This window comes from Melanerpes formicivorus, unplaced genomic scaffold (genome assembly GCF_026170545.1).
Source record: "Melanerpes formicivorus ecotype bairdi unplaced genomic scaffold, bMelFor1.0.p_v2 SCAF_88, whole genome shotgun sequence".
In the NCBI taxonomy this organism is placed as follows: domain Eukaryota; kingdom Metazoa; phylum Chordata; class Aves; order Piciformes; family Picidae; genus Melanerpes; species Melanerpes formicivorus.
In genome coordinates, this window is record NW_027142440.1 from 2,025,704 (window position 1) to 2,040,177 (window position 14,474).

At 61.7% G+C, this 14,474-nt stretch overlaps 1 protein-coding gene across 3 annotated transcripts in view; it reads left to right on the plus strand.

Moving 5' to 3' along the window:
- Positions 1-14,474, plus strand: part of ORAI2 (ORAI calcium release-activated calcium modulator 2) — a 28,627-nt gene that overhangs the window by 4,046 nt on the left and 10,107 nt on the right. For 2 of the 3 annotated variants that reach the window (XM_068165346.1, XM_068165347.1), the window contains exon 2: positions 4,646-4,886. In XM_068165346.1, the coding sequence (XP_068021447.1) occupies positions 4,659-4,886 (228 nt within the window). In that variant the 5' untranslated portion in view covers positions 4,646-4,658. The remainder of the gene's footprint in view (positions 1-4,645; positions 4,887-14,474) is intronic. The other variant, XM_068165345.1, reaches the window with a different exon arrangement.

Here is a 14,474-nt window from a genome sequence, read left to right on the forward strand (position 1 = left end):
TCTCCCTGCAGCCTTCTCTTCTCCAGGCTGAGCAGCCCCAGCTCTCCCAGCCTGGCCCCACAGCCCCTCTGATCACCTCTGTGGCCTCCTCTGGGCTCACTCCAGCAGGCCCATGCCTGTGTTACCGTGGTGCTCCTGCCTCCCTCCTTGCCACGCCTGGGGGGCAGGGGGGCGGCATGCGAAGCCCACCGGGCACAGACAGGAGGCACAAACGGCCTCGGAGCTGCCAGGCTTTATCTGCTGCTGCAGTCTGTTGTTGTGTCTGGAGCAGCTCTGTCACGGGCTCAGAGCTGTGGGCAGTTGGTGTGCTTTGTAATCTCTGCCACTTCCCTCAGAGCTTGCCTGCTCCCCAGGCTCTGGGGGCTGCTGGCACCGCGGGGGCTGCTGGCACCGGGAGCTGCCTGCCCGCGGGCAGGGCTGGGGCTCCTCCAGGAGCAGCAAGGTGCCCTTGACCTTGAGGTGTGGTGCTGGGGCTCATTAGCAGCGCACCAGGTGTGATTCTGGGCATGCATCTGAGAGGAGGAGGAGGAGCTGGGGAGTGCTGCTAGCCAGCAGGGTCCCCGGGGGTGCAGCTCCGCTCTGGCTGCCAGCCCGGCGCGGCGGCGGCGGTGGTCGGCGGCAGAGCTGAGTGGGAGGATTCAGCAGGGAGCTTGTGGGTTCCCTTCTCACCAGGGCTGGGCTGAGCTGAGCAGCCAGGCTCAGATGCTTGTCAGAGGAGGGAAATCTCTGCTCCAAGCCTGTGGTGAATTCAGCTCCTGTGCCTGGGGAGCTCCCCAGGGCTCTGTGGCAGCAGCCTGGCTGCGTGGTGCTGTGGGGAGAGGGTGGCTGGGACCTGATGCAAGCATTCAGCACCTGAAGGAGTCTGGCTGCTTGCTCCCCTCTTTCAGTGGGACCTCTTACAATGATGGGATAGTTTGAGTTGGAAAAGAGCTTTTAGATCATTGATCCCAACCCAGCACTGCCAGGGCACCACTCGACCATGGCCCTCAGCACCACATCTCTGTGGCTCTGAAACCCCTCTGGGGATGGGGACTCCATCACTGCCCTGGGCAGCCTGTTCTGAGGCTTAGCAATCCTTTGGGGAGAGAAATGTTCCCTCATGTCCAACCTAAACCTCCCCTGGGGCAACTTCAGGGCATTTCCTCTTGTCCCATCACTTCATCCCCCACCTGGCCCCAGCCTCCTCTCAGGGAGCTGCAGAGAGCAATGAGGTCTCCTTCAGCCTCCTCTCCTCCAGGCTGAACACCCCCTGCTCCCTCAGCTGCTCCTCCCCAGCAAAGGCTGAGTGCTTCCAGAATCACACAGTTGTTTGCTTGGAAAACCTCTCCAAGCTCATCCAGTCCAACATCAGCTCAGCCCCACCATGGCTACTAAACCCTGGCCACTCCTTTCTGGAACCCCTCCAGGCATGGGGACTCCACCACCTCCCTGGGCAGCCTGTGCCAATCCCTGACCACTCTGGCACCAAAGAAATTGTTCCTCCTCTCCAACCTCAGCCTCCCCAGGCACAATTTCAGGCCAGTTCCTCTTCTTCTATCACCTGATCCTAGGGAGCAGAGCCCAGCCCCCCCCCTGGCTCCAGCCTCCCCTCAGGGAGCTGCAGAGAGCAATGAGGTCTCCCTCAGCCTCCTCTGCTCCAGACTGAACACCCCCAGCTCCCTCAGCTGCTCCTCCCCAGCCCTCTTCTCCAGACCTTTCCCCAGCTTCCTTGCCCTCCTCTGGACCTGCTCCAGTCTCTTGAATCTGAAGCTGCTGGAGCTGCCTGGAAAGCAGCTTTCCTTTCCCTTTGGCATTGTCTTTTCCTTTGCCTGTGCTGCCAGGCAGCAGTGGAAGCAGGGGAGCAGGCTTCCTGCTCAGGTGTGGCTGAGATGTATCACAGTATAACTTAGGTTGGAAAGGACCTCGAGGATCATCGAGTCCAAGCTGTCACCACAGACCTCATGACCAGACCATGGCACCAAGTGCCACATCCAATCCCCTCTGGAACACCTCCAGGGATGGGGACTCCACCACCTCTCTGGGCAGCACATCCCAATGGCTAACGACTCGCTTGGTGAAGAACTTCCTCCTCCCCTCCAGCCTAAACCTCCCCTGGCACAGCTTGAGACTGTGTCCTCTTGTTCTGGTGCTGGGTGCCTGGGAGAAGAGACCAACCCCCACCTGGCTACAACCTCCCTGCAGGGAGTTGGAGAGAGCAAGAAGGTCTCCCCTGAGCCTCCTCTTCTCCAGGCTAAGCAACCCCAGCTCCCTCAGCCTCTCCTCACAGGGCTGTGCTCCAGACCCCTCCCCAGCTTTCTTGCCCTTCTCTGGACACCTTCAAGTGTTTTGATGTCCTTCTTGAACTGAGGGGCCCAGAACTGGACACAGGACTCAAGGTGTGGCCTAAGCAGTGCTGAGCACAGGGCACAAGGACTTCCCTGCTCCTGCTGGCCACACTCTTCCTGCTGCAGGCCAGGATGCCCTTGGCCTTCTTGGCTCCCTGGGCACACTGCTGGCTCATGTTCAGGCAGCTGTCAGTCAGCACCCCCAGGTCCCTCTCCGTTTGGCAGCTCTCAGCCACTCTGCCCCCAGCCTGTAGCTCTGCCTGGGGTTGCTGTGCCCAAAGTGCAGCCCCTGGCACTTGGACTTGTTGAATGCCATCCTGTTGGCCTCTGCCCATCTGCCCAGCCTGGCAAGGTCCCTCTGCAGAGCCCTTCTGCCCTCTAACTGACCAACATCTGCTCCTATGTGGAGTGTGAGCAGCTGGGGAAATTCCACTTTCCCCTGCAGAAGCCTGGGAAGTCCATTTGGCCCTGCAGGGCATCCAGCTCTGGCACTGCTGGGGAGGGGCTGGCCAGAGCTGGGCCTCTCCAAGCCCAGCTGGGGAAAAACTGCTTCCCAAAGAGCAAAAAGTGACTCCCTGAATGTGCAAGCTGCTGCTGCTGCTACCCTGAGGAGATGCTGCTCCATGAGGCACTGTGAACCTAAGCCCCAGTTCCAAGCTGGTTCCCTGTCTGCAGAGTGTCTTTATGTCAAGCAAACCTCCTCTTGGCAGGGAGGAGAGAAGGTCGAGATGCCAGCTCTGAGAGCCCCAGCTGGGTGCTGCTCAGCCTCCCTGCTCCCTGCTGGAGCAGTCCCTGGCTGTACTCTCTCATCTTTCCTACTCCTCATGATCCTTTTGAGCACCTGGGGAAGGTCCTTCCTCTGCCCTGTGCCCTGCAAGTGTGCTGGTGGCATTTGGTCCATCACCACCTTGCTGGCCAATGTGAGCTGCAGCTGAAGCAGTTCACAAGATCCCAGGAGGTTAGGGGTTGGAAGGGACCCAAAGAGATCATCCAGTCCAAGCCCCCTGCCAGAGCAGGAGCAGAGAATCCAGCACAGGGCACACAGGAACACATCCAGATGGGGCTGGAAAGGCTCCAGGGAAGGAGACTCCACAACCTCTCTGGGCAGCCTGCTCCAGGCCTCTGGGAGCCTCACAGGGAAGAAGTTCCTCCTCCTGCTGAGGTGGAACCTCCTGTGCTGCAGTTTCCATCCATTGCCCCTTGGCCTATCCCAGGGCACAGTGAGCAGAGCCTGGCCCTGTCCCCTCCCTCCTGACCCCCAGCCCTCAGCTCTTCAGCCCTGCTCCAGGCCTCCAGCACCCTCACACCAAAGCTTTTCCTCATGTTGAGGTGGAACCTCCTGGGTTCCAGCTTGTCCCTGTTGGTCCTTGTCCTGTCACAGGGCACCACCACAGAGAGCTTGGCACCTTCATCCTGCCACCCACCCCTCAGATACTGATAGACATTGATAAGGTCTCCCTCCTCTCAGCCTCCTCTTCTCCAGACCAAACAGCCCCAGGGCTCTCAGCCTTCTTTCATAGCAGAGATGTTCAAGTCATCCCTGCAGCCTCTCTCCAGCAGGTCTCTGTCTCTCTTGAGCTGGGGAGCCCCAAACTGGACACAATATTCCAGCTGTGGTCTCACCAAGACAGAGTAGAGGGGGAGGAGAACCTCCCTGGCCCTGCTGGCCACACTCCTCTGCATGCCCCCCAGGACCCCCTTGGCCTTCTTGTCCCCCAGGGCACATTGCTGCCCCATGCAGAGCTTGCTGCCCATCAGCACTCCCAGCTCCTTCTCCTGGGGGCTGCTCTCCAGCAGATCCCCTCCCAGCCTGCTGCAGGTTTTTCTTGCTGCCCAGCTGCAGGACTCTGCTCTCCTCCTTGCTGAGCCTCAGCAGGTTCCTCTGTGCCCAGCTCCCAGCCTGCCCAAGTCTCACTGAGTGGCCTCACAGCCTTCAGCTGTCTCAGCCTGCCCAGAGCTCCCAGCCCTGCCCCTGCTGCTGAGCCACTGCCACCAACCCCCTCCAGCAGCACAGAACTGTTCCAGCTGGACAAAGCCTCTCAGGCTCCAACCCTCCACCCACCATGGCCACTGAACGGTGTCCCCAGGTGCCATGGCCCAGGGAGGGGGCATCCACACCCCCCCCCATGTCCCCTCAGCCACACAGCCTCCTCCCCTCCCTGTGCTGAGCCTCCCCCCCCCCGCTGCCCCGCACCGCCGCTCCGCGCCGGGTTAGCTGAGCCGTGGTTGAGGGGGGGCTGGGCTGAGCCATCACAGGGGGGGGCTCAGCTTGCCTGTGCTGCCTCTGCCTGCTCCTGACCCTGCCCCTCCTGCCCCCTCAGCAGCTCTCCCACCATGAGCTCTGAGCTGAACGTGCCGGTGGATCCCTCCCCCCCCGCCTGCTGCTCGGAGCCGGGCGCCAAGGGCATGGACTACCGGGACTGGGTGCGGCGCAGCTACCTGGAGCTGGTCACCTCCAACCACCACTCCGTGCAGGCCCTCTCCTGGAGGAAGCTCTACCTCAGCAGGGCCAAGCTGAAAGCCTCCAGCAGGACCTCTGCTCTGCTCTCAGGCTTTGCGATGGTGAGTGTGCTGAGCAGCCCTGCTCCGGGCCGGGAACCCTTGGGGTCTCCTAAGCCTATCACCCCCAACCTATTCCCCCCCTCCAACCTATACTCCCCCAACTTATCACCCCCAACCTATCCTCCCCCCAACCTATTCCCCCCAACCTATTCCCTCCCCCCAACCTATTCCCTCCCCCCCCAACCTATCCCCCCCAACCTATCCCCCCCAACCTATCAGTCTCCCCAACCTATCCTCCCACCCAACCTATTCCCCCCCAACCTATCCCCCCAAACTATTCCCTCCCCCCCAACCTATCCTCCCCCCAACCTATTCCCTTCCCCCAACCTATTCCCCCTCCAACCTGTCCTTCCCCCCAGTCTTTCCCCCCCACAAGCTGTCTTCCCCCAACCTATCCTCCCCCCAACCTATCCTCTCCCCAACCTATCCCCCCCTCCAACCTATCCTCCCCATCCCCCCCAGCCCAGCCCCCAGAATCACAGTATCACCAAGGTTGGAAGAGGCCTCAAAGCTCATCAAGTCCAAGCTGTCACCACAGACCTCATGACTAACCCATGGCTCCCAGTGCCACATCCAATCCCCTCCTGAACACCTCCAGGGATGGGGACTCCACCACCTCCCTGGGCAGCACATCCCAATGACCAACAACTCTCTCTGGGAAGAACTTTCTCCTCACCTCCAGCCTGAACCTCCCCTTGCACAGCTTGAGACTGTGTCCTCTTGTTCTGCTGCTGGCTGCCTGGCAGAAGAGCCCAACCCCCACCTGGCTCCAACCTCCCTGCAGGGAGTTGCAGAGAGCAAGAAGGTCTCCCCTGAGCCTCCTCTTCTCCAGGCTAAGCAACCCCAGCTCCCTCAGCCTCTCCTCACAGGGCTGTGCTCCAGACCCCTCCCCAGCTTTGTTGCCCTTCTCTGGACACCTTCCAGTCTCTCAATGTCCTTCTTGAGCTGAGGAGCCCAGAGCTGGAGTGCAGAGCAGCTCTGAACTGCTCTGAGTGCTGTGGGCCTTAGCCAGCCTGAGCCCAGGGCTCAGCAGGGGCCTCCTGAAGCTTGATCAGGGAAGCACAGGAAGCTCTTTCAGGTCATCCAGCCCAGCCATGATGTAGCTCTGGTGTCCCTCAGCACCACAGGCTGCCCAGGGAGGTTGTGGAGTCTGCTCTGGAGCCTTTCCAGCCCCAGCTGGATGCATCCCTGTGCAGAGTGCCCTGAGTGCTGCTCTGGCAGGGGGTTGGGCTGGATGATCTCTGGAGGTCCCTCCCAGCCCCTAATGTTGTGTGGCTGTGCTCTGGCACTGCAAACACCTGCAGGGATGGGCACTCAGCCACCTCCCACATCCTTCCTAACCTGAGGAGCCCAGAACTGGACACAGGACTCAAGGTGTGGCCTCAGCAGTGCTGAGCACAGGGCACAAGGACCTCCCTGCTCCTGCTGGCCACACTCTTCCTGCTGCAGGCCAGGATGCCCTTGGCCTTCTTGGCCCCCTGGGCACACTGCTGGCTCCTGTTCAGGCAGCTGTCAATCAGCACCCCCAGGTCCCTCTCTGCCTGGCTGCTCTCAGCCACTCTGCCCCCAGCCTGTAGCTCTGCCTGGGGTTGCTGTGGCCAAAGTGCAGCCCCTGGCACTTGATCTCCCCCCAGCTCTGCCCCTCAACCATCCCCACCCCATCTCCCCCTCACCTCTTAGTGTTTCCCTGGCACCTTAGAGCAGTTTGAGTTGGGAAGGGCCTCAAAGCCCCCCCAGTTCCACCCAGCCTGGGTGCACAGCTCCCAGCCCAGGCTGCCCAAGGCCTCAGCCCCCCTTGATCTGAGCCACTGCCAGGGCTGAGGCATCCCCAGCTCCTCTGGGGCACCCCTTGCAGTGCCTCCCAGGAAGAAAGCTGCTCCTCTCAGGCCAGGTGGAGGAGCAGGAGCTGAGGCCATGCTGTTGTCCCCTGCAGGGGCAGCAGGCATCTGCCTGGGGGGGTCTGGAGCTGCTGGAGGCTGGGAGGCTGGCTCCCTGCAGGCAGCTCAGGTCCCTCAGCAGCCTGGCAGCCCAGCCACACACTGCCAGGGCAGCCAAGCCCTGCTCCCCAGCCTGCAGGTGCTGCCCCAGCAGCTCCCAGCACCCTGGGCTCTCCCTCTGCCCCGGGGCAGCTGGCTGCTGGCCTGGGGGCTGGGCCTGGGGGCTGTGCCTGGGGGCTGTGCCTGGGGGCTGGGCCTGGGGGCTGTACCTGGGGGCTGTACCTGGGGCTGTGCCTGGGGGCTGTGCCTGGCTGAGGAGCTGCCCTCCCCCAGGGCCCTGGGGGTGGCTGTGGTCCTGCAGCTTTGCTCTGGGTGCCTGTGGCTGCTCCTGCAGGTCCTGCTGTCGAAAATGAGGTGGAGCCTGGCTGCCAGGCTGCACAGAGTGAGCTGGGAGATGGTGTTCTAGGCTTGGGGGGGTGAGAGGAGGCCCTGCAGCCTCAGCCCTGCAGCCTCAGCCCGGCAGCCTCAGCCCTGCTGCCAGGGGACTCTGGGGCCTGAGGGCAGCCAGAGCTGCTGTATTTGTGTCAGTGCTGCCTGGGGGGACTAATCCCTGGCACTCTCCTCTTGTGCAGCCCTGGGGTGGTAGCCAGGAGCTGTTTGTGGAGCTCAGGAGCTGGGCAGACAAACAAGAGGCAGTCACTGGGCCAGCACTTGGGCTCCTCTGGGCTGGGTCCCTGGGAGCCTCTCCATCTGCCCAGCAGCTCCTGCTGAGCAAGAGCTGGGAGGGAGACCTGCAGCCTGTTTGGAGAGGGGGCTGGGGCTCAGGAAATGGGCAGGGCTGCCTGCTCCAGAGGAGGGCTGCCTGCTCCAGAGGAGGGCTGCCTGCTCCAGAGGAGGGCTGCCTGCCCCTGAGGGAGGGCTGTCTGCCTCAGAGGAGGGCTGCCTGCCCCTGAGAGAGGGCTGTCTGCCTCAGAGGAGGGCTGCCTGCTCCTGAGGGAGGGCTGCCTGCCCCTGAGAGAGGGCTGTCTGCTCCTGAGGAGGGCTGCCTGCCCCTGAGAGAGGGCTGCCTGCTCCTGAGGGAGGGCTGCCTGCCCCTGAGGGAGAGCTGCCTGCCCCTGAGAGAGGGCTGCCTGCCCCTGAGGAGGGCTGCCTGCCCCTGAGAGAGGGCTGCCTGCCCCTGAGGAGAGTTGCCTGCCCCTGAGAGAGGGCTGCCTGCCCCTGAGAGAGGGCTGCCTGCTCCTGAGGAGAGTTGCCTGCCCCTGAGAGAGGGCTGCCTGCTCCTGAGAGAGGGCTGCCTGCCCCTGAGGGAGGGCTGCCTGCCCCTGAGAGAGGGCTGCCTGCCCCTGAGGGAGGGCTGCCTGCCCCTGAGAGAGGGCTGTCTGCTCCTGAGAGAGGGCTGCCTGCTCCTGAGGAGAGTTGCCTGCCCCTGAGAGAGGGCTGTCTGCCCCTGAGGACTGAAGGCTGCCTGCTCCTGAGGAGGGCTGTCTGCCCCTGAGAGAGGGCTGCCTGCCCCTGAGGGAGGGCTGTCTGCCCCTGAGAGAGGGCTGCCTGCTCCTGAGGGAGGGCTGCCTGCCCCTGAGAGAGGGCTGCCTGCTCCTGAGAGAGGGCTGCCTGCTCCTGAGAGAGGGCTGCCTGCTCCTGAGGAGGGCTGTCTGCCCCTGAGAGAGGGCTGCCTGCTCCTGAGGAGGGCTGTCTGCCCCTGAGAGAGGGCTGCCTGCTCCTGAGGGAGGGCTGCCTGCCCCTGAGAGAGGGCTGCCTGCTCCTGAGGAGGGCTGTCTGCCCCTGAGAGAGGGCTGCCTGCTCCTGAGAGAGGGCTGCCTGCTCCTGAGGAGGGCTGTCTGCCCCTGAGAGAGGGCTGCCTGCCCCTGAGAGAGGGCTGCCTGCTCCTGAGGAGGGCTGTCTGCCCCTGAGAGAGGGCTGCCTGCTCCTGAGGAGAGCTGTCTGCCCCTGAGGACTGAAGGCTGCCTGCCCCTGAGGAGGGCTGCCTGCCCCTGAGAGAGGGCTGTCTGCCCCTGAGGACTGAAGGCTGCCTGCCCCTGAGGGCTGCCTGCTCCTGAGGCTGCCAGCTGCATGCAGGGAGGGCAGTGCTGGGTGAGGGGGGTGAGGGTGTTGCATCCTGCAGCTCAGGAGCTGGGGGAAGGCAAAGCTCAGGAACTTCCCAGGGAGCTTCCCTTGCTTTATTTGATCTTCTCCCTCTGCTTTTCCTCCCCCCCCAGCCTCCCAGCAGGTGAATCATCTGCAGCAGCCTGGGCTGACAGAGTTGGCCACAGGGAAGCTGAGAAATGATAGAATGGAGCCACAGAGGGCACTGGGCTGGAAGGGACCCCCCAAGGGCCTCCTGTCCATCCCCCTGCAGGCAGCAGGGACAGCTCCAGCCAGAGCAGGCTGCCCAGGGCCACATGGAGTCTGATCTCCAGGGCTGAGGCCTGTGCCAGGGTCTCCCCAGCCTCCCTGTGCAGAGCTTCCTCCTGGTGTCCAACCTGACTCTGCCCTGCTCCACTTTCAAACCATTGCCTCTGCTCCTGGCACTCCCAGCCCTTGGGGGAAGTTCCTCCCCAGCCCTCCTGTAGCCCACTTCAGATACTGGAAGGCTGCTCTGAGGTCTCCCAGGAGCCTTCTCCAGGCTGAACAAGTTCAACTCTTCCAGCAGAGGTGCTGCAGCCCCTTGACCACCTTTGTGGCCTCATCTGGACCCTCTCCAGCAGGTCCAAGTCCTCACAGCAGAGGTGCTGCAGCCCCTTGATCACCTTTGTGGCCTCCTCTGGACCCTCCCTGGGCAGCCTGTGCCAGGCTCTCCCCAGCCTCACTGCAATGAATTCCTTCCTCATCTCCACTCTCAGTCTCTCCTCTCCCAGCTCAAAGCCATTCTTCCTCATCCTGGCACTCCCAGCCCTTGGCCAGAGTTCCTCCCCAGCTCTCCTGAAGCCCCTTCAGGCTGCTCTGAGGTCTCCCTGGAGCCTCCTCCAGGCTGCACAGCCCCAACCCTCCCATCCTGCCCCTCACAGCGGAGGTTCTGCAGCCCTCTGATCATCTCTGTGGCCTCCTCTGGAGCCTCTCCAGCAGCTCCCCTGAGTCCAACCCCCTGCCAGGTTGCCCAGGGAGCTTCTGGATGTCCTTCCCCCTCCCTGGAAGTGTTTAAATCCAGGCTGGATGAGGCCCTGAGCAAGCTGTGCTGGTGGGAGGTGGGAGCTTGGAGCTGGCTGAGCTTGAAGCTCCCTCCCAACCCTTCTGTGAATCTCTTGAGAGGTCCTTTCCAAGCCCTTTGTGGCTGTGCCCCTGGGGTTGGCAGCCCCAGGAAATAGCAGCCAGCCCTTGGCCAGCACTCAGAGCTGACCAGTTGGCTTCTCTTCCCCCTTCAGCTGCTTCAAATGGAGTCAAGGCAAACACAGAGCTGCTGAGGATGATGGTGGTGGCCACCAGCTGAGCAGCAGAGAGTGCTGCTGAAGTCAGGAGCTGGGGGGCAGGGACAGCTCCCACCAGCACAGCTTGCTCAGGGCCTCATCCAGCCTGGCCTTCAGCACCTCCAGGGAGGAGGACATCCACAACCTCCCCTGGGCAACCTGCAGGTTGCCCAGGGGAGGTTGTGGATGTCCTCCTCCCTGGGAATGTTCAGCACCAGAAGGCCTCCCCTTGAACACAGCCTCCCTGGGCAGCCTGTGCCAGGCTCTCCCCAGCCTCACTGCAATGAATTCCTTCCTCATCTCCACTCTCAGTCTCTCCTCTCCCAGCTCAAAGCCATTGTTCCTCACCCTGGCACTCCCAGCCCTTGCCCAAAGTCCCTCCCCAGCTCTCCTGGAGCCCCTGCAGGCTGCTCTGAGGTTTCCCTGGAGCCTTTTCCAGCCCCAGCTCTCCCAGCCTGGCCCCACAGGGGAGGTTCTGCAGCCCTCTGATCACCTTGTCCAAGCCCCTCTCCATCATTTCCCTCCAGTCCTGGCTCACCAGAGAGGTCCCAGGTGACTGAAACTGGCCAATGTGGTCCCAATCCACAAGAAGGGTTGGATGGAGGAACCTGGAGACTCCAGGCCTGGCAGCCTGACCTCAGTGCCAGGGAAAGTGATGGAGCAGATCATCTTGAGTGCAATCACACAGCACTTACAGGATGGCCAAGGGCTCAGGCCCAGCCAGCATGGATTTAGGAGGGGCAGGTCCTGCCTGAGCAACCTGATCTCCTTCCATGCCCAGGGGACTGCCTGGTGGGTGTGGGCCAGGCTGTGGATGTGGTCTGCCTGGACTGCAGCAAGGCCTTTGCCACCATCCCCCACAGCAAACTCCTGGCCAAGCTGTCAGCCCCTGGCTGGGACAGCAGCTCTCTGAGCTGGGTTAGGAACTGGCTGGAGGCTGAGCCCAGAGAGTGGTGGTGAATGGTGCCACAGCCAGCTGGCAGCCAGGCACCAGTGGTGTGCCCCAGGGATCAGTGCTGGGCCCTGTGCTCCTTAACATCTTCATTGATGATCTGGAGGAGGGCATTGAGTCAGTCATCAGCAAATGTGCAGCTGACAGCAAGCTGGGAGCAGATGTTGGTCAGTTAGAGGGCAGAAGGGCTCTGCAGAGGGACCTTGCCAGGCTGCACAGATGGGCAGGGGCCAACAGGATGGCATTCAACAAGTCCAAGTGCCAGGAGCTGCACTTTTGCCACAGCAACCCCAGGCAGAGCTACAGGCTGGGGGCAGAGTGGCTGAGAGCTGCCAAACAGAGAGGGACCTGGGGGTGCTGACTGACAGCTGCCTGAACGTGAGCCAGCAGTGTGCCCAGGGGGCCAGGAAGGCCAAGGGCATCCTGGCCTGCAGCAGGAAGAGTGTGGCCAGCAGGAGCAGGGAAGTCCTTGTGCCCTGTGCTCAGCACTGGTTAGGCCACACCTTGAGTCCTGTGTCCAGTTCTGGGCTCCTCAGTTCAAGAAGGACATTGAGAGACTTGAAGGTGTCCAGAGAAGGGCAACAAAGCTGAGGAGGGGTCTGGAGCACAGCCCTGTGAGGAGAGGCTGAGGGAGCTGGGGTTGCTTAGCCTGGAGAAGAGGAGGCTCAGGAGAGACCTTCTTGCCCTCTACAACTACCTGAGGGGTGGTTGTGGCCAGGTGGGGGTTGGTCTCTTCTCCCAGGCAAGCAGCACCAGAACAAGAGGACACAGTCTCAAGCTGTGCCAGGGGAGGTTCAGGCTGGAGGTGAGGAGAAAGTTATTCCCAGAGAGAGTTGTTAGCCATTGGAATGTGCTGCCCAGGGAGGTGGTGGAGTCCCCATCCCTGGAGGTGTTCAAGAGGGGATTGGATGTGGCACTTGGAGCCATGGTCTGGTCATGAGGTCTGTGGTGACAGCTTGGACTCGATGATCCTCGAGGTCCTTTCCAACCTAAGCTATACTGTGAGACTGTGATACCTTGGTGGCCTCCTCTGGAGCCTCTCCAGCAGCTCCAGGTCCTCCTTGTGCTGGGGGCAGTGCTGCAGGTGGGGGCTGAGCAGAGCAGAGCCAGAGGGGCAGAGTCCCCTCACTCTCCCTGCTGGTCACACTGCTTTGGATGCAGGCCAGGGCCTGGTGGCCCTCTGGGCTGGCAGTGGCCATTGCTGCTCTCCTCAGAGCATGCCCTTGGCTGGGGATGAAAGCATTTGGAGCTGAATGCTTTCCCTGAAGCCCTTCAGCTATGCAAACAAATGTCACCCAGGGCTTGGCTGTCCCTGCAGTTACTTCCTTGTCAGTGTGGCTGATTCAGACCTGTTCCATATTGGCTGGGAATGGTGAGGAGCTGATGGATATTCCAGCCCCAGGCAGTGGCTTTGCTCCAGCTCCTTCTGGACAGGCTGCAGAGCACTCTGACCCTTCCCTCCTTGCCCACAGCCACCTCTGCTGTTCCAGAGGTGAGGAGGATGTGGGTCCCCTCCAGGGCCAGGTCTCTGTTTGGAGGTGGGCTGAGAGAGCCTGCAGATGAAAGAGATTCAGAGGGAGCTCAGGAAGCTTCCTGAATGCTCCTAAGAGCTCTTAGTGCTAATGAGGCTCCTCAGCCCTCACCCAGACACTGCAGGATGTGTCCTGAAGAGCCCTGACAGATCTGCTGGAGTGGTTGCCCTGAGCAGCTGCCAAACCATCTGTGTGCATGGAGCAGGGTCCACACTGAGCCATTTGTCATCCTCTGGGCTGGTGGAGATGGCTCAGGCTGAGCATCATCTGCCCTGGGCTCAGGCTGAGCTGCCCTGCTGTGGCACAGCCTCATCAGAGCACAGAATGAAGCAGGTTGGAAAAGACCTCAGGGATCATCCAGTCCAACCTCTCACCCAGCACCATCTGATCAACTCAGCCGTGGCTCCAAGGGCCTCATCCAGGCTCTGCCTAAACACCTCCAGGGATGGGGACTCCACCACCTCCCTGGGCAGCACATCCCAAGGGCCAACAACTCTCTCTGGGAAGAATTTCTTCCTCCCCTCCAGCCTCAACCTCCCCTGGCACAGCTTGAGACTGTGTCCTCTTGTTCTGGTGCTGCTTGCCTGGGAGAAGAGACCAACCCCCACCTGGCTCCAACCTCCCTGCAGGTAGTTGTAGAGGGCAATGAGGTCTCCCCTGAGCCTCCTCTTCTCCAGGCTAAGCAACCCCAGCTCCCTCAGCCTCTCCTCACAGGGCTGTGCTCCAGACCCCTCCCCAGCTTTCTTGCCCTTCTCTGGACACCTTCCAGTCTCTCAATGTCCTTCTTGAGCTGAGGAGCCCAGAGCTGGAGTGCAGTGCAGCTCTGAACTGCTCTGAGTGCTGTGGGCCTTAGCCAGCCTGAGCCCAGGGCTCAGCAGGGGCCTCCTGAAGCTTGATCAGGGAAGCACAGGAAGCTCTTTCAGGTCATCCAGCCCAGCCATGATGTAGCTCTGGTGTCCCTCAGCACCACAGGCTGCCCAGGGAGGTTGTGGAGTCTGCTCTGGAGCCTTTCCAGCCCCAGCTGGATGCATCCCTGTGCAGAGTGCCCTGAGTGCTGCTCTGGCAGGGGGGTTGGGCTGGATGATCTCTGGAGGTCCTTCCCAGCCCCTAATGTTGTGTGGCACTGTGCTCTGGCACTGCAAACACCTGCAGGGATGGGCACTCAGCCACCTCCCCAAGCAGCCCTGTTGCAGCATCTGAGAACCCTCTCAGTCCAGAAGCTTCTCCTCCTCTCCAGCCTAAGCCTCCCCTGGTGCCAGCTGAGGCCATTGCCTCCTGCCACTTGTGCCTGGGGAGAGGAGACCAACCCCCACCTGGCTCCAGCCTGCTCTCAGGGTTGGAAGGGACCCTCCAACTCCTGTCCAACTCAGCAGGGACATCCCCAACCAGATCAGGCTGCTCAGGGCCATGTGGAGTCTGACTGTGGTGGAGCCTCCACCACCTCCCTGGCCAACCTCCTCCAGTGGCTCACAGCCCTCACTGTGCAGAGCTTCCTCTGGTGTCCAGCCTGAGCCTCCCCTGCTCTACAGGCTGTAGAGAGCAGGAAGCTCTCCCCTCAGCCTCCTCTTCTCCAGGCCATGGCTGGACTCAGTGACCCTCAGAAGTCTTTTCCAACCAAACCAATCCTCTGATCCTTAAAGCTAAGCCCACACTGCAGTCCCTCATGGCTCAGCACAGTGCTCAGCACCTTCCAAAGTCAAGCCCTGGACACCTTGGCTTCTGGGAAGAGAGCTGCATCCCACTGAGAAATGAATACAGCCTGCAGC